At 36.0% G+C, this 23,471-nt stretch overlaps 1 protein-coding gene across 4 annotated transcripts; it reads left to right on the top strand.

Annotated features, from left to right (window-relative positions):
* Positions 1-136: 136 nt before the first annotated feature.
* milt (trafficking kinesin-binding protein milt) lies at positions 137-22,964 on the top strand. Of its 4 annotated transcripts, none has more exons than XM_068294473.1 (6): positions 137-372; positions 5,698-6,025; positions 6,103-6,312; positions 19,315-19,593; positions 19,666-21,328; positions 21,393-22,964. In XM_068294473.1, exons 2-6 carry the CDS (start codon positions 5,824-5,826, stop codon positions 22,528-22,530), a joined length of 3,492 nt encoding a protein of 1,163 aa, XP_068150574.1. In that variant the 5' UTR covers positions 137-372; positions 5,698-5,823; the 3' UTR covers positions 22,531-22,964. The 4 variants fall into 4 exon arrangements, with proteins under 4 accessions (XP_068150574.1, XP_068150575.1, XP_068150573.1 ...); XM_068294474.1 differs by lacking the exon at positions 137-372 and adding an exon at positions 5,259-5,405; XM_068294472.1 differs by lacking the exons at positions 137-372; positions 5,698-6,025; positions 6,103-6,312 and adding exons at positions 8,561-8,713; positions 12,781-13,706.
* The last annotated feature ends 507 nt before the right edge of the window (positions 22,965-23,471 follow it).

Below are 23,471 nucleotides of genomic sequence, written 5' to 3'. Positions count from 1 at the left end.
TTTTCAGTTGATTTTGAATTAACGGCATAAAATTGTTGTTAATGTTAAATTAACAGACTGTTAAAACGTAGGCATCAAATACTGGGAGTGTTGAAAATAGTGGATCCGAATACTGGGATCTGCATGTTTTTTTAACACTGCAACACGAAAGTGCAAAATCGAAATTTAGTTAAATAAATTAGTTTAATTCGTTGTTAAATACAGACGCACACAAACACAAAGTGTTTATTAATATTTTTAATAGTTAACAAATTGTGTATAAAGTCGTTTTTTGCAAATCACTTGACGAGTAGTGCGTTGTGTACGGCGAGTAATAAAACAAAAAAATCCATGTGACGACGAAACGCTGAGGAAAAAAAATGGCAAAAAAATGTAGGTAGCAGCCAACAACAACAACGATAACTACAAATTAAATGTTGTTGTATGACCAAAACAGAAAGCAAAGAGTGCAAAGAAAGAAAATGAAAATTCAATAATTTGACGGCTCTTTCGTGATTTAAAGGTTAAGCGAAACAAAAATGATATAAAAGTAAAATATTATGAAATTGTGATGGAATAAATGAAAAAAGTGCTTGACAGTGTTTTGTAACTTTCACACACACATACAGGGACAGCTGCGCCTACGCAACATTCTACAGTTACTTCTGACCTCCCCCCACACACAGCATCAGCATTTCCCCCAACTCGCCTTACGCATCATCATCATCGTCATCAACAGCAGCCAGCTGATTCATGTAAATTAAAAAAGAAGAAAAAACTAAATAAATCAATTTTTATCAAGACAATCCACACCAATTATAATCGTTGTCGTCTAATGACCCTGCCCCACTAGCAGCGCTGCTTGCCTCTGCTTTTCCTTATATAAGTGTGTGAAAAAACGGTAAAAATATCATAGTGTGCGTATGCCAAAAAAGAAAAATTGAGTACAAAGAGCGTGAAAATAGCTCAGGAGCAAGAATCAACGAAAATGCCAAAAACAATTTATACGAACAAACGCAAGAACTCTAACAAATTTGTGTTTGTGTTTTTTTGTTTTTTGGCAACCATTTTCAGAGGGTTTGAATATAATTTTAGAGCATTATGCCATCCAATTTCAGTTGCTATATTCCCGCTGTTTTTGTTGTTGTTCTTGTGTTGTCTGTCTGAAATGCGCGCTGAACGCGTCTATGCCACAAAACCGTATAAAACAAAATGAAAAATGCCTGCAATGCGTGCATGTGAGTGCGAGTGTGACAACAACAATAAAAAAAAAAGAACAACAACAGCCATCCGCCTCAACACATATGTATGTACGAGGAGGGGCACAGTGGTCAAAAGGCCTTTGAGATAGTGTCATGTCCAAGAAGTTATTTCAAATTAATCCTAAACGTTAAACAAATAGTTTGGCCGACATTGGAAATGCTAAATGTCAGTTAAAGATAATAATGGCAAAATGGCTTTGTTCTGTTCTTAGTGGAATCCGGTTATAACGTTGCTCAAGAGACAGACGAAAGGAACAAAACGAATTCATTCAGTTCTCTTCAACATTCGTTTCGTTTGAACTGTGAAAAATATCATCGCTAAAAGCGAAAACGTACAAAGCTTAGGTCGTTTCATATATATTTGTATAAGGACCAAACATCAGGAACAAGGAATCGAACTATAAGCCAAGTCGTTACAACCGGAATATACTGTAGTTTAAATAAAAATAATCTTTGCCGACCCTATTTAGATTCGTTAAAAGCCTAAGTTATACTTTCAAGACACGGAAATGCTGGTGGTCCCTTCTAAAAACATTTTTTGTTAATCCAAATAAACAACCAATAAGAAAAGCGTTCCCCATTTACATTTGCCATTAGAATTCAGCTCATTTAATTACAAATTGTTTGACACATTTCGTGTTTAGTCATCCCCATTTTTTATGTAACCTTGAATCAGTGTGCCAACTGACGTCGACGTCTCGCTACGCTGCGCTTCTTTCTATGATGCCAAAACTATTACCGCGCGCCTATTGACTATGCCGGCTTCTTCCTTCCTCCATTCACGATTTTGCTTTTCTTTTTCACTATATGTAAATTTCTCGCTCTAAAAATACAAAAAAAAAAAAAAAAATGAAAAGACAAATTTCTTGATTTTTATTTTGGTTTTTACTAATTGCTAAGTGTCTGTGTGTGTGTGATTATGCAATGAACGCCAAAAGCTTTGGCAAATTGCAAGCAGAAAAAAAAAAAAAAAAAAAAAAAACTGTGGAGATAGCGCCAAAAAACAGAAACCAAAGAAAAAGAAATGTCAAACGTAATCGCCATTCATAGTCCATCGTCGGGTCTTTCAACTATCGTAAATATTTATACTCTTTATTAGTAATCGAGTATATTAGGATCTTTCAAACTTATGTATCCTGGTGTGTTACTAGTGTCTTAGGATGAGACAAGGGAAAAGATTGGTGAAAAGCACTCTTCCAATTTATTTTTATTACTACACAGAAGGTTTGTCATTGTACATCCTTAATACGGATTAAAAAAAAAACATCAGTTGGAAAAATATGTAATGATTTTTATTAAATTTATTAGAGATCATCACTATACAAGGGAAAAACGAGCCTAAAGGAGAAAGTTTGCGTTGCGAGGTCCTTCCTTTTGACGTTCCTATATTAAAATATTAAACTCGTGCAACTAACTTTCCTTCCTAGACTTAAGCACCGAAATTATACACAGCAAAGCCCTTACTATTAGTTGTTCTTCTAACTTTGTCCTAAAGGGATCTAAATTCTGATTCTAAATTCTACTTTTACGGTGCATGTTGTGTCACTCGGGAAACATTTATTTTTTAGATTAGATAATATGTTTTCCCTTTAGAGATTCCGCCTTTGCGTATCATGACGTCTGTATTCTTCAGTTTCGCATTTGAACATATTGATCGACAAACGATCACTAGCTGCTGGTCATTTACCTTATAGAGGAGATCTTGTCAAGGTCACAGGCGTAAATAGTCTTTAACTTAATTACTTTGAAGTAAATCTGAATATATCAAAAGGTCGGTGAATGTTTAGCACGCATAATAACTGTATAGGAAAAGCCTCTCCAAAAACAACGTCACATGCTTCAGTTTGGGGATTCAGTGGTCTTTGTTTGGTGCGGAAGGGGTTTAGTTCTTGAATCGAGAGAGACTTGCATTCGCAGAGCTCAGTGTTTGCTCTCTCTTTTTTTTGCTTTTGGCTTTGTTCGTTTGTTTATTGTTTAATTACACTTTTACCTCTTCGTTCGTTTCATATGTTGTTATTATCGGAGATACAGAGAACCAAAACCACAAGCAGCACACGCTTTGCTTATTAGTTGCAGCCGCCTTCGACCCTGTCGACGCTACACTTAGCACGTAGTCGGATCGGATCGGATTGGTATCTGTCGTGTCTCTCTCTCACATCTAAAAGAGGGGGATTCTTTTTTTTTTTTTTTTTTTTGAAGTTGGTGTACTCAAAATTGTTTGACGATATAACTTTCCCAATTGCTTTTTTCGTTTTTCGTCTTGTCGATGCCGACCTCCAAAAACATTTGAAGATAAAAATATCAAAGAAGTTAAATTCGGCTATGCCGAAGTTTATATACCCTTGCAGTCCTTGACAATAATAATTTCACATGTTCAAAATTTCTTTTCTGCAACTCAATTCATTAATATACAAACAAAACAATTTTACTCTTCATACTATGTACAATTTGTTCTTCTTCTTCCCTCATTCCCTAAGCAAAGCAACGCACGCATACACATACAGTTTATGTAGCGTTGCGTCTGTGTGTGTATGCATGTGCTCTGTTGATTTGATGATGACGTAGTAGGCAGCAAGCAGAGCTGCCGGCAGCGATTGAACCGATTTATATAGACTGTAACTTGTGTTCTATTTATCCGATCAGGGTCAAATTTTGGGATCTGAGATTTTATATCAAATTCTATTATATTGGTAAATTTCATGGGGATACTCCAATTTTTGCAAAAATTTTTGTTCCAGAGCTATATGATATAGTAGTCCGATCCCAAAGATTTTCATACTTTATCTCACCCGGGTAAAAAAAAAGCTCCCAAAAAAAATTTCATCCCGATAGCTCTTAAGATGGCTGAGTAAAACGCGTACGCACCGACGGACAGACGGACAGACGGACAGACGGACAGACGGACAGACGGACAGACGGACAGACGGACAGACGGACATGGCTATATCGACTTAGCTTCTCATGCTGATCAAGAATATATATACTTTATGGGGTCGGAAACGTCTCCTTCTGTGCGTTACAAACATCTGACCAATTTTATAATACCCTCTGCAAGGGTATAATGACTCAGCAAAGCTTCCGACTACATTACCGTGTTTTCTGCTCACTTTATCTGTGAAAAATCAGTTGACGCTTGCGCGACGTTTGCTTCACATCGGAGTTTTCAATAATATAACCACATACTAGTATATAAAGCTAAAAATGTCCACGATCAAAAGACAACGTAATTACAAATTGTAAACAATTTAGTGGTTCATAAAGTTAGTTAGAATCAGAAAATATGTGAATATATGTATTATAAACAGAATAAGTTTTATTCATAAAAACCTTCTTAGGCACTAAAATTAATGCCATGCCCTTATAAGCTCTATATCATCTGACTTTTAAAATATGGCTACGTTTTTGGAAGGACCCCTGAAAAATTGATTGTGTGATTTGTCTTTAAAAGGATAATGTTTTGGTTTAAAAAATACAGTGAATATAGTGAAAGCGCTAGTTGAGGAAGTCTTCGGCCTTGTTCAATTGTATTCTTTGACAACTCACGGGAGCTTTCACTGTACTATCAATTAGTATTAAAGTATTAGCTTATTAAATTTGACATTTAAATTTGTTATTTACAGTATGCCCATAGCCAATTGGTAATACCAGGTTTAATGAGTTTTTTATCAATCCATTTATTCGCATTGCAGTAGAAATGTGTATTATAAATATATAAGTATTATTTAAATCTCTATTGTGTTGAGAAGTTAATTTTGAGGCAGGTGTGGCATTTGATATAGGCATACAAGCCACTGGGAAAATTGTTCCCCAAGAAAAATGTTTTACCTTGAGAACCATTTCTTGATTTCAAGGTTTAAAAAATGTTGGGTTTTCTCTGGGACTTAAAGTTTTTGATAAACATTATGACCATTTGATAATATTTTCATTAATTGGGCTTGGAAAGCCCCAGCAACTGGCCTAACCCAATTAGAAATTTTTGAAAAAAGAGTAACCAGCACGAAATATGTATATGTGATAAAATTGTTTAAATTTCAAATGGAAACACTTTTTTTTACGTCTCCACCCAGATGAGATCATAGACTCACTTAAACATTTAGAAACACTCAATAAAACCACAATAAATTGCATACAGTATATTAATAGTTACAAGTGTTTAGCTGCAGGGTATGTGTATGTGTCACTAAAGTTATTGATCAATTTTGTTTAACTTTCGCGAAAATCCTTTGACGTTTGACTAATATTTATAGTATTAATAATCATCGGTAACTTTTTTTTTCCATTTTCGCGAGCTCTTTATCAGTAGCGCAGATAAGAATGTTCATAATGAAATCATGAAAGGCAAATACGAAAAAAGAGAAACCACTACGTACCTAGGCTCGTCGTTGCTAGCTTATTAGTTTCATGTGATTGTGCCCCAGACAATTAACACAAACCCACTCTAATTTTTTTTTTGCAGTTGAGCAAATGTTCGTTAGCCATTGACCAGCTGGATGTAGAGAGCAGAAAGATAGAGAGCGAGGAAAACACAAATATCAACAACAACAACAACGACAATACAATTATTATTATTTTTTAACACTTGATGCTATCGGCAACATTGGGGGCCAATGGCGGCCAAATGCCGCTTCTCAGTCCCTCCGCCCAGGCGACGCTTAGCAAACATTTGCCCAAATTGCAGGCAAAGCGTCTCATGCAACAGACGACAACGACGACAGCAACACAAAATCAGAAACAGTTGCTGCAATCACATAGACCACAGACGTGCGATGCCAGTTGCCTAACAGGTAAGTGTTAAATGAAGTAATATTTTACTATATTACTTTGCTAACTATCTAACTTCTCTCCTTCTCTCTATATACAGATCTCTGCAGTAACGAAAATATTCCAGAGGTGGAAATATTTTCATTGCTAGAGGAACAAATACCTAAATATAAAGTTCGTAGTGATTTTCTAACTGATTTCTCTGGCTATGCGAACGAGGATTGGTTTGTACCAGCTCCAGCATTGCCCATACCGCCTGAGGGTTTGGGCCTGACAAAAGATCAGACTAGAGAGTGCCTCAACTATTTTCGTAAGTACTAGCTCTTTAGCGAAAATATGTAATCTACTAGTATAAGAAACATTGTTCTTAGTATACCAACACTCACAAGTCGGTCCTAGATCACCTTGATTTTCTACTAAGTCACTCCATGAAGCATTCTTCGTAAATGAACTTTATGTTAAAATATTAGCCTGATCTCGGATTGAACTTTATCTGTTTTACGAAAAATCTATAAATCTATCTTTATGCCGCTGTGGCGGCATCTGTTTTTCGGCCAAAGAACACCAAGTTCAACAAATATTAAAGCCATAATTCTGCTAAATTTTCTATATTGCTATATTAGAACTATATCTCCAATCTGTTACACAATTCGAAATGTATCAAAAAGCGCCTAATAAGGCATCCTGGCCGAAAAATTGTCAATTTCTTGAAAAAGCAAAACTCTAGAATAAGAGCAACAGTTCAAGAATTTTAAGGGTTTTTTGATTTATTAGTTAGGGAATCCATCAGCTAATGTGAAAAATTATTGCTCAGGCAATATTGCTCCATATATAAGTTGAAACTTTGCAGTATAGAATAGAACAAATATTCACAATTGTAATGAGATACTAAATTTGAGAATGTAAAAATAATATTAGACAAGCTAAAGAAATGCAAAAGTATTTATAGTTGTGTATGTGTTTTCTGGAGCACATGACTCGATATATTTTGAATCACTTGCTCACGGTTGTTTTTATAAAGTTCTCTTTCTGTTTCAAACATTCTATATACATATGTATGTACATGCGCTCTTAAAATAAATTTTCAATTATTGAAAGAATAGGTTGTATTAAAACTTTGAATCTTATAATTGATTTTTATGTTCTCAATATAAATTGGATTTGATTTAAATAAAGAAAACGAATAGTTTAGTCTCTAAAACCGCTGATATCCATTTAATGAACCTTGTACGATATATACATATACTAAAATATGAATTACTCAATTTATACATTTATGGCAACGACTGCCATACATGCTCAACTCTTGCCCTTCTCCCTCTTATTTTCAATTGCTCAATTAATTTGAATTTATCAGCAGCGGAACTTTGTGACTAGTGTTTGTTTTGTTTCTTCTGAATCACACACATACATATGTATGTATATAATATAGATGCGGTCTATATGAGTTTGTTTGTTATACAATATTCTATACTATAACAAATACAATTTTAGCCATTTTTTTTATGAGTTTTAAAGTATTTTTCTTGCGTTTGTTTATCAGCTTTCACTTTTGACAAAAACAAAACGCAATTTTCTTTTATCTACGCAAGAAAGTGGATTAAAAATAAATTGAAAGAAATGTCTTAAAGATATATACATACATTGTATTATATAGAACTAGGAAAAATGCTTTTTGCGTGTGATGCCTCATTTGAAGATAATAAATTTGTGACAAAGTAATTTTTTTTGGCATCTCTCTGACAATATTTCAAAAGATTGTTTAGAGGTGGCATGAAGGAAAAAATGTGTCCATGTTATTTTATTTCAAGTGATGACAAAAGCTTAAAGAAACTAAAACAATGAAATGAAAAGGAGGAGTCATTTTTAGGATAATTACATGAGCAAACTAATATTCGTTCCAAAGCAATTTGTGGTATTTAAAGTAGAAAACATTTCACATCACAAGAAAATCATGTGAAAATCTGCAAAAGTATTGTTTTAAAGAGGAAAGATTGCAGAAAAATTTTGGCTAGTTTTTGATTTAACGAATTATTCAAATATCTTTTATCATTTTCTTCAATATCCCTTTTGTAAATATTATTATGCAGTTCAACGTTACTTTCAAAAAGTAAAATAATTGCCAAAGATTGTATTTTATTGAATTAATTGATAAATTTTTTAAAATCTATCAAATTCATTATTTCAAATTTGAAACTTTTGCCCGCCCCTAACCAACACTTGTTGCTGCTTTGCTAACAGTGTGGGTTAACACAAAAGCTGACTATAGCTAGCAAACAGCTGACAGCCAGCTCATCAACCAGCTGATTTGGCGACCTAGGTCCCCAGTGTGGCGTTGCCAGACGCTTCAGTTGTCTTTCGTTTCTTAAGCTGCCGGGGCGGGAATTTTTGTTGCGAATTTTTACAGCTTGTCCGCGTGTGTACGAAAGAAAGAAAAAGTGCCAAAAAGTGTAATAATAATAATATAGAAATTTACAAATGTTTATTTAAAGAAAATTCTATTTCGTTGGCAGTGAAAATTTGTGCGTTTGTGTGCCGAAAATATAAGAAATTGTGTGCCAAATAATAGAAAAAAGAAATAGAAAATCATTATAGCTTCAAATTATTAATAAAACATATTTCTGCCGAAACGTTTATATATATTTATACATACATAAGTGTCTATATATGTATGTGTGTGCGCAAACAGATGTGTGTGCGTATTAGTGTGTGTGAGTACGAGTGGCAAAACAAAACTGAAACACACATTTTGGATTTTCTCCAAGTGCCGTCATACAAATTGAATTTATTTTTAGGACCAACTACACACGCACGCAGCAACAAAAAGCAGAAAAAAAAAATTAGCAGCACATTTTCTCTCTCTCTCTGCGATAGGAAATTTGTAATTTTTTGTTGTTCTTATTAAAGGGTATGGTTTTTAATGAATGGGGCTGGGCCATGTCACTTTGAATTTGTTTCTTGTTGTTTCTTAAAATGGCTGTGTGTGCCCTTGTCTGGCTTTACGAGCAGACACATACAAACACATAGCTCCATTTGCTCAATGCGCTTTTTACATAATCATTTCTTCCATAAGTTTTTCTAATAGAGAGAAAGAGGGAGAGAGAAAGAGAGCTGATAAGAAGGAGAATTTCCAGACAAACGTCTATCGGAATGTGGCTTAGCTTTTTAGTTTTCTTTAACCTCTTGTTTCTCTATCTCTTCGTGTAGCGTGTCCCTGTTAGCCTGTCAGCTGTTTGGTGGGTTTGTTTGGGTAGATAATTGTATCACATTTACCGTTACATTAGAATGCCGCTTGGCCAGTTCGATGTTAGTTTTTCTCTCTCTGTCCCTCGCAGTTGCTCTTGATTAATCATTACCATTATCATTGTCGGCTTCTTCCGCATCAATCAACGGTTTATCTACTCCGTTGCTTTAATTTCGTTGCTTGTTTCTGTTTTTTTTTTTTTTTTCGTTTGTACCCATCAAGAATTATTAACCTCAAAACCATTATTAGCCATTAAATAGGTACGAAATGTATTTTTTATATATATTTCGTTTTTGTTATATTATTTGATGTACTCTGTGATCTAAGTGATGTTGGATACTTTAATTTGTGTGTTGTGGTTAAATCTTAAAATTCTTTTTCTCTTTAAACTAAACTAGCTACCAGTGGGTAACAAAAAAAAAACGTCCCGTTTCCAATTTAATGTACGAAAATGTAATTTTTTCTTGTAAGTTATTGGTGCTAATGCTAGCAAAAATTTGTGTCATGTGCCAAGCCGATTAATTTTCGTTGTTATTGTTGTTTTTGTAGTGGTGGCCCTTCTTTGGCAAACACAAACATTTTGCAGACTATATTTTTATTTGAGGTGACATACTTTCATTGCGTCATTTCGCAACACTGCATCGACCGGCGTCACCTGAAGGCATTTGTGTTGGATACCCAACTCAATTTTGTTTTTGTTTTCTGTTTGTTTTTCTTTTATTGCGTCTTTCTCTATGTGTGTGTGTGTGTGTGTCAATGGCCTCTTTTCAGTAGGACATTCACATTGTGTGTAATTAGTTTAAGAAAATGTAGCTCAAAGCTAGTTTTTTCTTTTATTTTGCCCGTTTGTATATGTTACAATTGTTGCATTGACTTACCGCACTTCATATAATTTTAATTACTAACGGGCAATATCGATTGAACTTCCTTATTTCATGGTGTTCCCACAGTGCTCGAAAGCGTTAAATGAGTAACCGTGTAATGGAGCAATTGATACTTTGCCTTGCATAGGTTAAAATATCTTTGGTCTATTTGTTTCTATGCAAATTAGTCTATCAATTATTTTAAACTGTTGCTACATAACATCCCGTGCTAGTTTTTAATAAAATCGGTTTATCAGCGAACAGTGAGAGAAGGTCATATGCCACTAGAGGTAATAGCAGAGGGGATATAGTCTTCGATTTCGAACCATCTGGTTAGTCCGTTTTAAATATTTGTATGTAATCTAATAATTGTGTTTTCCCTAAGTTAAGTTCTCATCTAAAAACAAGATTATCTATTGAAGTTCAAATACAGAACTTAGAGTAAAATAAACATTTTTAATGTTCTTGAAACAGAACTGGCAAAGGTGTTAAAGACTGTCATTTAGTTAGTGTTGATCTGGTTTTTATTACTTTTTCCTATTTTTTTGGTGCGCGTCCATTGAATTTTTGCTGGCCATAAAAGAGAGATGATTAAATGTGCACCAAAAAAAAGAAAAAAAAAAACTAAATATATTTTCTTTTTGTTGGCCATAATTAATTACCAGTAACACAACTACAACTTTGTTGTTTATTTTTTTTCCATATGGTTTTGTGAAAGTTTATGTGAACTAAAAAAAAATAAACTACAACTGCTCTAATGTTACTGCTATTTTGGCGTTTTCGCTTCATTTTCGTATGTCTTTTGCGATTGATTGGACTTTTAGGTTTTATTTTTTTTTGCATTTTCTCACACAATTTCATTGAGTGTTGTGTTTTTTTTTTTTTTATCTTGAGCTTACATAATTTTCAACAATCAGTCAAGCTAATCAAGCTTTTATTCTTGAGACTCATTTTGTCATATGCTTTTTGTTGATTTATCGTTTGTATGGTTTTTTCTTTTTCTATGCATTGGTAACTGTAAATTTATTCACATATTGTCAACTTATTCATTTCAAGTCTCTGATTGTTTTTACCCCTCGCATTACCAATACATCTCTTTTTGTCCCTCTCTCTATCTCTGTCTTTTTTGCCATATCAGCTGACTCATAAAATGCATAAAAAATTTTGTATATAGTAGTGACTGCGGCTACGCCTCATGCATGCCGATGAACCTGAAATGACGTTTTCTTATTTTTGTTTTTAGCAGGGTCACCGTCGAAAAAGTAATTACTTTTTTATACCCTTGCAAACGAAGGGTACATTCATTTTGGTCAGACAAGTGCAACAAATAAAAGTATCCTGTTAACATTTGTCCGAATCTCGCATTCTTCTCAATAGATTAAAAAATACTAATCTAATACTAAAATACCAATTGCTCTTATTTTCCATTTTCCACTTTTCTGTTTTGCATTGATCTCCAGGATAACAATACTAGGACCTACATATTTAGCTCCACATGTCTACAAACAAATGTACACGAAAAAGAGTATTAATCCATAGCTTAGTCAAAGTTTGTCTATATCCCTTGGTTTTTTGTTTGCTTCATTTTACCAAGTGACTTATGAATCAGCAAGATGATTTGACTAGATTCATCTTTCTCTTTTTTTTAATGCCAATATTTCTATTTGGTTTTTTGTTGTAGATTGGTCTGGTCTTGGGCTCTATTATCATGTTGGTCATCTTATGGCTGTTTGTTCATTTGGCACAACCGTTAGCTTAATTTTCTTTCACTTTGGCCATTAATAAATTATGATCTGTTGGCCATTGAGAACACACACAACAGGCCTAATTCTCTTCTATCATCTCTGTGGGAAGTGCTGTTGTGCATCATTTCCTCTGCACTCGCTGATGAAAGGAAAGAATAATTCTAAGATTGAGCAACCCACATGAAAACGATGCCCAAGTGTAAGCTACTGAAATACCTGTCTAAGAAAACCTACGTGATCGTCGGCATGTTACAGCATTCAGTTTTTCGAACGCATCTTTTAACTGTTTTCCTTCCTCTCTTTTGTGAAGACAAGAAGACTGGACTGGACTGGGTTGGTCTGGGCGGCTAATTTATGAAACTTGTTTTCATTATGCTTGAATTTTCCACTAACTAGATTATATATATTTTCCCTTGATCCAATCCATTCATTCGTTGTTTGGGGGGTCCACTCTAGTGTTCGTTGTGTAAAAGTCTTGCAAAAGTTTTGAAATATTTTAGTCTTTTTTTCTTTTAGTCATTGTATGTAAATGCTGCAAATGTGTGTGTAGCAATTTGCCATTGTCTTTCTTTTTTTTGTGGCTTGAATAATCATCAGCAGAAAATTATAAATAAAAGTATAAACCTTTGACTAAATTAAGTCCCATCGATAAGTTAGACTGGGGGGAAGTTTGGCCGTAAAGATAAAAGTCAATGGGTCTAATTTTAGGCGTCAATTCCAAATGCGCAAAATATTTTTGCCAATGGCAGCAGGCAAAAGTTTTCCTTCATAAACAATGATCTCCCTAAGATATAGTGTTAAAAGGGGCCTTCAAAATGTGATCTACAGTGTTGGAAACGACATTTAACTTCACTTTGACAGGAAGTTTGATAGAATTGACTACACATACTCACACACACTCGTGTCTAAATATTTTTCTTTATTAGTGAAACAGCAAAAAATAGAAAATTTAAAATTATTTAATAAACAATGTAAATGTAAATAATAATAAAAAACTAAGTGAACACACAAAACAAGAAAATGTCGCTACTGCAGGACAAAAGTAATTCGGAGCAAGTATCCCAACAACAACAACCACAATCAAAATTAAGTCCGCTGAGAGCGAACTTTAGTCATTTGCCCAGAATAAATGAAGTCGAACTAACACTCGATCCCGACAAAGTCAATGCTGACGATGAGGATAACCACGAATATGATATACATTTTGGGCAACATCAATTGATAAATAGCAGCACTTTGGATAACTCATTATCCGCCTCTTTGTCCCCACAAGCATCAGTGATTATCACCGAAAAGCCATCAAATTCAAGTAAACATTTTGATAATACAATCAAATTGTTGGGCAAACATTTGGATACAAAGATTCAACGTGCCGCCGATAAATTTCCGCAGTTGCATGCAAACGATTGTGATAGTTTGACTAGTAATTGTTCCTCCTCATCCATGTCGGCTATTGTAAATGGTCTGGTACCGCCGCCCACGCGACTGGAACTGGAACTAGAGGCTGTCGATCGAATGCGTTGCATTGTCAAGCGAATGAAAACGACACCGAAATCCACAGATCCACCACTTATAATATCGGCTCCATTGCTATCCCTGCTCCATGACTTTGCCTCGATGGGGGAACAAAAGAATAACTTGCAAAGCAGTATTCCCTGTACACCAGCCTCAACTCCCATTGGTGGATTGAATTGTGAAATGACGGAGCAGGAACAGAATGCTCCACCTAATTTTGAGTTACCTGCTGAATTGCTGCAAGCGGCAAACTCTTGGGAGCTTATGTATTATGCATCAAAGAATGTTGATGGCAAAAATTGTCTAAAAGTTGTTCGCAGTCTTCTGAGTAACACAGGTAAGAATGTTTTAACATGATTAATCGCCGCCGCAAATGAATCATCCATTCAATTGTGTTAATGCAAGTTTAGAGTTTGTTTTATTCAACAATATTTTTGTTTCTTTTAATTCTTATATACTAGAAGGATCTTGTCAAGAACGTCTTGAATTATGGACAACAAATCATTTGATTATGTTTTAGAAATTACATACTAAGATAAAGCGGTCGTTTAGATCTTCAAGTAGAATAAATCAGAGTTGTATCACATTTGGGATTTTTCTAGTTGCGGTTTTTTCCCCCCCCAGTATATGACAAATCCTATGTAAATGTGGCGACTGTCGACAATACTAGCAAACTGTCCCTTTTGACAATACTAGCAAATCTTTGGGATAGTCTGAGCGGTTACAGAGAAAGCTAACTTGGCTAACAAAGTATTGTTTTCTATAATTAGGCAAATAATCGTAATGCCCCTACTCTTATCCACATGTCATCTGTATTTAATCAGTGATTATCTTAAGTCTTCTCTTAATCATATACTTAATCAAACAATGTTTTCAAGGTATAAGATGAAATATAAAAAAAAAGTATATCGGGCAGGACGTTCTTAAATCCAGCTGTAGTTGTAGGACTAGTTTAGTTTTGTTCTAATAAACTCTAATATGTTTATATGGACGAGATATTTCAACACTCTTTGACGTCGATCGAGAATATATAGTAATTATATGTACATATATAAACGTTTTAAGTTCTCAAATTCTCTCTTACATTGCATTTTAATCTTTGCAATCGTTCAGCGGGCCGTATAAATTGCATTAAGTTTTGATTTATTTTTCTAGTTCAGGGACAAGCGAATACAATCTTATCTGGATATGTCTGTATATATGTACATATATGTATTAAAATTTACTTTCAACACCTTTTTTAAACATTGTTTCAGGCAGTCTCTTATCAGTAAAGTGCTTGCATACTACGATTGCAGTTTAATTCTTAGCCTTAAAGCCATTTTGCCGCGTGTCCGTCCGACCGGCTGGCAGGTCTATCTTATCAAACTTCTTGCTATGACTCTTGTGGCCTAGGTCGATTAATGTATTTTCAATTTAAAGCTATCAAATATTAATAATTTCTAAGTATTTTCTCTTCTTTTTTACCGCGGACGACGTGTGAACAAACACGATGTCCATTTTTCACATATGTATGTATGTATGTAGGCCTTTCAGAGTTTATTTGTTTGAGTTTCTATTATTCCTGAGACTTTGTATTTGTTTTTGATCGTGTGAGTGTGTTTATCATTAGAACATGCCGCCATATTGATATTTGCACTAATGTCGAATCATTTTTGCCATGATGATGATGATTTTTTAGCAAGTTCATTAGAAAAGTCAACTATTAAATTCGTTTAAGCGCTTCGCAAAGCTGTAATGGAGCACATGATCTAATGATCTCATATTATAAGCCCAGCAATAACTATAAAATTTCGTTTTATTTGTATTAAGAGAGGGAAAGAGAGAGTGAGAGAGATCCACTTATCGCTGGGTTTTATATTGGCAGAAACTATATATTCAGTCTGGAAACTTTTTTTTTATTGTTTACGATTGCTTATCATTCAATCGAGCAATTGGTTTTTGACAAAAGTTTTAGGCAAAAAGTCAAGGTAAAACGTCTGCGAAACGTTAAAAGGTTTATTATTAGCGTGAAGCTGCGGAAAAAATAATTAGGCAAATAGTTTTATGACTTTTTTGTACAGTACTTAAGGGGTGAATGTTTATTACTTTTCTAAATTGAAATTAATATATACATATATATTATATATATTTCCAATTTCTAACCAAGCTAATTAATAGTCATTAAAGTATGAGCTGAGTCAACATCCATCAACACTTCAAGCGTAAATGAAATATTGATAATGTTTATCAACAGTTTTATTATTAATCAATTTCAAAGGGTAAGATAATTTGCATTATACACAAAAATAACGCCAAAAAGTACATGGCCTACTTTTGGGGGGTCTTCGGTTATTAATGCTACACCAGGCGCCTTATCTATTAACCAAATTTATCAGTTCTTCAATACTTTATAGCTATTACCACAAACATAAACTAATAAAATCTTTAGCAAGTTATATAATGCATAAGTTTGGTCGTGAATATATTAAATTTTATTTTTAAAATTTCTACCTGACTTTATAAACACATGCATTTTGGAATTTTATGATGTTTTCCATTCCTGGAAATTTGTATTTCAATATTTTCTTGAAAATTACCCGCTTAGTTTTTCGCGCGCCCTTATTCATGAATGAGATTAGGCTTAAGCAGAAATGCTGTTCCGGTTTGCAGTAAGATTTTGTCGACCTTTTTACCTGACAAAATATAGAATGAATAGGAAATGTACAACACAAATTGAACAAATTGAAACATAGAGTATCAAAGAAACTGTTTTAGGTATAAAAAATTCTGTTTAAATTTTTGTTGGCTGGCAATGCTGCCAATGAGAGCCAGCTGTCGTATCTCTTTGCCTCTCTTCCGTAAATGTAAATGTATGTATGTGTTTGTGTGTTTGGCTGTGGACTCCAACTGTACTGTCTCGCTCGCTCTCATACGTTTTAGTGGTGGTGGATTCCAATATACATACAACACAACAAGCGCTGAAATTCATTCACTCTCACAGTCTCAGTTAGTGATGTAAATTTGTGTCGAAATTTCGATGTCAATGTTCATGGAGATAAATCGATGTTGTGTGAAACATCGGCTATAAACATCGATGTTTCTACCAATTCCATTATTTTTCGTTAATTCAATTCCTAAAAGCCTTTTAAATAAATGCTTTCTAAGTTTTTTTTTTATTTCTTTGTTGAGTGGTTTACTTAACAATATAATAAACAGAATTTAAAACTATATCAATTTACGAATTTTACGTAGTCTTGTGATCAAATAATAATATAACAAATGCTTTCTTAGCAGTCTTTTTTTATAAACATCGGTATGTCACAAAACATCGAAAAACATTGGAAAGCATTGCCCAAGAATCATCGATGTTTTTTTACATCACTAACCACTTTCCAAGCTATTTCATTTTGAAATAATCCAGATCTAGCATAAAATAAGCCAAAATGGCAACACTGGCCTCAGTCTCTCTCAGCCTCTCTCGCGTATCTGCAATTCGTAAATTACACAATTTGTGCAAAATTATAACAAAAAAAAAAAAAAAATTATTCTAGATAAGATATATGTGTCAAAGTGAAAATCAATTGAATAAAGAATATAGTTTATACAATAATAAAATAACAAATGTTTGAAAAAGATTCCAAAAAACGACGCAAAATTTTAACGAAAGAAAAAAACCATTCCCACAACAACAGCAACCCCGATTAAACTGCGTTTTTTATTTGTCACGAGTTGCTGCTACTGGATTTATCTTTTATTTGTCTGGCCAAAATAGATTTCGCGTTTTACTTATTGAGTCTCTCCACCTTTGGACTTAGCCTTGTGGCCAATATTAATGTTATTGTTGTGAAGTGTGTGTGAAGTGAAGCGTGGACCGTGAAGAAGTACAGGAAAATCTAACAATAAGTGGAATCTATTTTAACAAACATGTGAGTTGTGATTTCAGTTTTTGTATACCCTGCACTATACTTGGCAAATGTTAAAAGAGAGGGAAAATCTTTTCAAGATCATTAAAAGTACAGAGAGCAAGCAAACTCACATATGTACATATGTATGTAGATTAACTGCTTTGAAATCTGTTGTATTTTGAGTGATAATATTGTATAGAGAGAGGTCATAATAACGTGGTGATCCCCAGTTGAGACAATAGATTAAAATAATTGTCAACTCTGGCTATGTACCAGGTATCTCTTATTCGTTTTTTCCGGCTAAAATTTTTGGGAATTTATCTCTCACATCTGTTAAACAGTTTTCTTTTTGGCCTTTTTCCTTTCACTAATGGTGGGAAAACGCCTTTTACTTCTGCTTTATGCTGCCGCAGTTGACGTCGCTGCAAGCGGCGCTGCTTATTGCTGCCAGCGTGTGTGTGTGTGTGTGTTTGTATGTTCGTTGACAGAGCAAGAAGGAAATTTTCAAAGCTAAGCTCATGGGCTAAAAATATAAATTTTTGAAGCAACAACAACAAACAAATTCAATTCAGGTTTTGAACGAATTTTTAAGAAATAAACTCACAAAAATTCTGCCAATGCGGCGCGCAGTTGAACTGAGAGAGAGAGAGTGGGTGGCAAAAGAGAGCCTTACCGAGAGAGAACAAACAAACACAGAGAGAGAGAGAGCGTCTGCTGCCTGGCTTAGGCTCTGCTCTGCCTGCTGTTGTCATAACAGTTATTCAAAATAGTTTCTCTTTTCTCTTTAAACAATTCGCATGAATGCAGCACTTAATTTTTAATGTTTACATTTAAAGCAAATAAATAATAAAAATTAAAAGTACAAGAAAATCATGTGACTACCAAGAGGGAGAGAGAGCACAAAGAGTAACTGTGAATTTGCCAACCACCATTCTTCCCTCCCTCACGACCAAAACAAAAAAAAAAAGTGCCTTGACAATGTTTTATTCTTCCGATTTTGCTTTAAAAATTGCATAATACAAATTGAAAAGAATTTTTAATTAAATCAACGAACCAACAAAAAAAAAAAAAAGAATTAAAAAGGAAATGAAATCAAGCCAAGAATTCTGCGGAAAATTCTTTGAAATTAAAATAGAATAAAAGAAAAAACGAAAACAAAATGACGCACGTAAACAATGCAGCGACGGGAAAGACTGCTGAGGAAATTGCAAGGGGGGCAGAGGAGTTGGAGATGGCGCCGCAATTGTCTGTTCAATCTGCTGCCGGCAGCAGCAGCAGCAGCAGAAACTCTGCTGCGACTCATCGATTTTTAGCCAACAAAGAAGAAGAAGACAAAGTACAGAGAAATGGTGGGGAATGGCAAACGAAGACAAATTTTGTGGATGCTGTTGGCATTGTTGTTGCCTCCTCTCTAGAAGATTTCGCCTTTGCTGCGTGCCACTCAGAAGCCACAAATAACACAAACAACCACAGTGGCAACGATATGTTGCAATTGCATGATGAATTTTGCATCATAGACAATGAACTTGAATACGAAGATGAAATGGAAATGGAGACAACACCATCAACGATAACAACAACAATGGCCAGCCCCACATTTGGCCTGCAGAACGAGCAATTGTTAATGGAAGGTTAAAATTAGTTTCAATTAAATGTCAATTGAATAACAGAACGGAACGCTGTTAAAAATTAACAGACCTCTGTTTGAAATCTAAAGGGACCGGCTACAGCTGGTCAAGCCGACATTGGTTTACCCTACAATAGCAAGTTTGTTTAAATATACAGTGATTTACAGTTTTAAAGTTATTTCGGATTATTACAATCCGCTAATTAATTGATAATTATTAATATTTTAAAGTCAGATCTTTTTTGGTGATCTCTTAATGCTAGAATATCTAATTTCTCAAAGTGAAAATTTATTTTGATGTCTAATCGAAATAATGCAAGTTTCAATATTATTTAAATATATTTTGTAAGATCTTTCTCGCCTTTTTATGCTTTAATTTTAAATATTATAGACCTTAATAATAATTTAAACTCCTGTTTCTTTAATTACAGTTCTATGCGGTAATCGTGTTAGCCAGATGACTCGGGCATACGATGATATTGAAGCCGTTACGCGTCTATTGGAAGAGAAAGAGAAGGATTTGGAGCTAACCGTACAAATTGGTCAGGATCTGTTAAAACAGAATAATGCACTGGAACTGCGTGTTAGTCATCTGGAAACAGAGCTTAAGGAATCCAATGATGATCGATCCCAATTGGTGCATGAATTGCATAAAAAGAATGAACTTATTTCGGTGCTAACAGATGATGCGGATGATGGAACAGATGCGGGTAAGCTAAATGGAGTTTGGTGAACCATAAAAATGGTAGAAATAATATATTCGGTTTTACTTTCTTATTCAGACACTCCCACCATGTCCAAATCGATAACATTGGATCTGCTGCAAAAGAAGGTGAATTCTTTATTGGATGAGAACAAAACCCTTAAGCATGAGGCCACACAATTGGCCCATCAAACGGATGAGGTGGAGGAGCATGAACGTAAATTGATGGCCGATATTGGGGCCCAATTGAATGATGCCAATTCGCAGTATGATAATTTAAGTTTAGAATTAGAGCGGCAAAGGGAGGAGAATCGTCTGCAGCATGAACAAATTGTTAATCTAACGGCCCGTCTGGGTGAGGCTGAGATGCGTTTGCATCAGTTGACGCAGGATAATGATGAGCATCTGTCCATGCTGCACATTACCAAGGAGAATCAAAATGCTTTGGCATTGGAATTGGTGGAGTTTAAGCAACGGTATGAAGAAGTCTTGGCCCTACTCCACTCAGCTCAAGATCAATTGAAGCAACAGCGAAAGCGTAGTCAACCACAAGTTAGAAGCTCATTTATGGGAGGATTGGGTACAAGTATGGCTGGCCCTGGAATGGGCGGTGCCATGATGCTGCAGCCTGATTCCCTACAATGTGAACTGATGCAGTCTTCAATGTACTCGGAGAATAGTCTAGATTCGGGCATCAGTGGAGATAACCAACGGGCAGATCGTATAGGACGCATGATGATGCAGTTGCAAGGTGGTGGAGCAATGGGTGGCACCAGCAGTAGTATTTATGCTGGCTCTGGCATAGTTCCTCCGTATAAACGTGTCTTTGATACGGTGCGCTGTGCCAGCAAGAGTGGCAACTACATGGATAGTGGCAATGTTTCCATGACGCAGCTGGGTGCCATGTCAATGAGTAGTTCATCGGGTCCACGTATGGCATCAATGGCATATCCAGCTGGCTCTTATTATCGCGGCAGCAGTGGTGGCGGCGGCGGCAGTCTTGGTGTCAAAACTCTATCCAATGAGAGTTTGAATTCACAATCCGATGATGGTTATCCAGCGCAACCGTCAGGTGTACCCGGTGCTCCAGGAGCCAAAGAATTGGAAGCAGCTCTAAAGCGTCTAACGCCTGCTGAAGTTTTGGCACGTAGAGCAATGCTCTCCTATGCTCCAGTCGGCACTTATAACTATGATGAGCCCTTAGCTCAAGGAGGAGCAGGAGCAGCTGCTGCTGCTGGTGGCGGGGGTGTTCCAATGGGTGTGCGTACACCTGATAGCGTTATGTCTACTGGTTCCTCTGGCATGTCTGCTGGCTCTTCACTAAATCACATGTCCGCCTCAATGACTTCATCGCAGCAGCAACATCATTCGTGGCGTCTTCCAGAGAAATTGCAAATCGTCAAACCCATGGAAGGCTCCCAGACCCTGCATCATTGGTCCCGTTTGGCAACACCCACACTAAGTGGCCTTTTAGATGAACGCCCCGGTGTCACCATACGCGGTGGACGCGGTCTCGATGAACTCGGCATGCAATTCTATACGCTCTCCGATGTCGAAGAGGATATCAACGAGGATCTGTTGCCATGCAAACAGTTTGAGGCCCCAGGCGGTTGCACCACATATACCTATACCACCAGCATGGTGATGCATCCCGATGATGGTTTCGTCAATGATCTGTCATTCTTGTCCCAATCACAAATGTCCTCGCGCATGGCTTCCACATCGACATCAAGACAACCAAGGTAAGCTAAAGGACCAAATTGAAAATTTCAAAGAGACTAATGATTTACCTTCTCTTTTTCACAGTGCTCCAGCTACGCCTCGTGCGGGACTGTCACGCAAGAATTCCTGCTCTACATTCTCGGTCAATTTGGGCTTGGCTGGTATGCTAAATGAGCGTGGCATCAAGGCAGTAACACCCAGTGCCTTGAATACGCCCGCTGGACCCAATTATTCGCCCACTGTTACGCCCTGCAATAGTCCCGAAGGTTCTCCCCCTCGTGGGCAGTCACCAGAACCGCTATTTGGTCTGCTCTCGTCAGGGGCAGATCTTATACGACGCAAACTGGTGGGCAGTGACCACCATCAACAGCATCAGCAGCACCATCAGGCGAGAAGCAGCCTAAGCAAGCAACAACAACAAAAGGTGATGCTCTCCCATTTAGAGAGACGCGCATTGAGATCATTGAATCTTATCGAGAAAGTAGAGAGCATTGGACTGGAGAACATAATCAGCGCACAGCGTGGTGGCCGTGGCATGGGCATAGCGAATCGAAGTAGTTCACCATTGAGCCAATGTGGCAGTGGTAGCAGCATAACCAGTGGCGGTGGCAGTAGCCTCCAAAGTTTGCATACGAGCAGTAACAGCATTGTGGATGATATACACTTTGATCGTGCACAAATTAAAGGTGTCTTGCATCGTGGCCTAAAGTCACCCACTCCTGCATCAGGACCACCAGCAGCATCAGCAGCCACAACGGCAAGCAGCAGCACCAGTGCTTACAATAGTGATGATAGTGATGATCAGGGTTTAATGATGAAGCCAACCGCCAAATCGACACCAACACCAACAGCAACAACAACGAAAAACCCCGCACAAACTGGTAGTCAAGTGGGAGGAGCATCGACGTCGGCCAGTGAAACACGAGTAAAGCAAATGCAGAGACAAAAATCCCGCAGACATTTGAAAAATGGCATGGCTAATCAGAGACCTGATTTGGGTACCATAGCTGGAGGAGGCAGTGGCGGAGGCCGTGTACGACCTGATTTGGGCAAGGTGTCCACAGATCATCCAACCTCATCCGATCGTCGTGAGAGGTCTACGACAAAATCATCATCATCAGATCAATCTGCAGAGTCAACGGCGGCACCGCAAAGCATTACACAATCATTTGTGGGTTCAGTTAGTTCCTTGCTGTTTGGTCGCAAAGGGGGTTGGTTGTAAAGCGTGCGCGGATTAGGGAGTGGGGGACAACAGCATATTACTATTATATATACATATATATTTTTTAATTAAGCTTGTGCTGGACTTTACTTAATTTGATTTCGAACAAGGAGAAACGTTAATTTTTAATTTCAATGCCGCCGCCGTCGCCTGACCATGCCCCAACTTCTAATGCGGCGAAATTGATGAGTTAATTAATTAATCGAGAGAGCGCGCCTGTCAAGGAACACTGCGGGAAGAATGGAAGCCTCATTTTTCTTTAGTGTTTGTAGCTGTGATTTGTAAATATAGTGAAATGTTTAAATTTAGTAGTTATATTAAAAAAGAAAACAAACCAATACACAATTAATTATTATATTATTTAACAATTGCGGCGTTGATTCTAAAAGCAAAATCCCCCAAAAATAAAATCTACACACAAATATACACCCAAACACACACACACGCTGTGGCCAGTCAGTTAATAAGTTCCAAGCAAAATGAGCAGCTAAAAGAAATCCCTTTAATTTAATTTTAATTTCATTTAATTTTTAAATACTTTTGTAAAAGGAGCTGCTAAACAGAAATGGCATGATATTTACCATTTGTTAAAGAAAACACCAGCAAGCAATGTTCATTTACAAGATTTACTTTGTAGTTAGTTTTTTTTTTTTGCTCCTTTATATTCTTTTTGTTGTCGTATTTGCCAATTTTGTATTTATATACATCATATATATATATATATATATTATTTTTGTCGCTTAATGTAAGCAAAGCAAAGTGAAAATAGTTTTTTTTTTTTTTTTTTGGTTTCTGTTTTGTATATAAAGCATGTATGTGTGTGTACACACACATATTGAAAGAAACTAAGCAAGATCAGATATATATATTTTTTTATAAACCCAAACACGTCTACTATATATCTAATAGATATGTAGTTTACAGTTTGTTTTCCCACATCT

This window comes from Drosophila tropicalis, unplaced genomic scaffold, assembly GCF_018151085.1.
Source record: "Drosophila tropicalis isolate 14030-0801.00 unplaced genomic scaffold, ASM1815108v1 contig_845, whole genome shotgun sequence".
Classification (NCBI taxonomy): Eukaryota; Metazoa; Arthropoda; class Insecta; order Diptera; family Drosophilidae; genus Drosophila; species Drosophila tropicalis.
The sequence above is the reverse complement of the archived record's forward strand: the minus strand, read 5'-3'. Positions and strand labels throughout refer to the sequence as shown.

Coding starts and splice junctions, on each gene's coding strand:
- milt (XM_068294472.1), top strand. CDS start 12,875: ATGTCGCTACTGCAGGACAAAAGTAATTCGGAGCAAGTATCCCAACAA. Junction 13,707..19,314: donor CAGTCTTCTGAGTAACACAG/GTAAGAATGTTT, acceptor CTTTAATTACAG/TTCTATGCGGTAATCGTGTT. Junction 19,594..19,665: donor GGATGATGGAACAGATGCGG/GTAAGCTAAATG, acceptor TTTCTTATTCAG/ACACTCCCACCATGTCCAAA.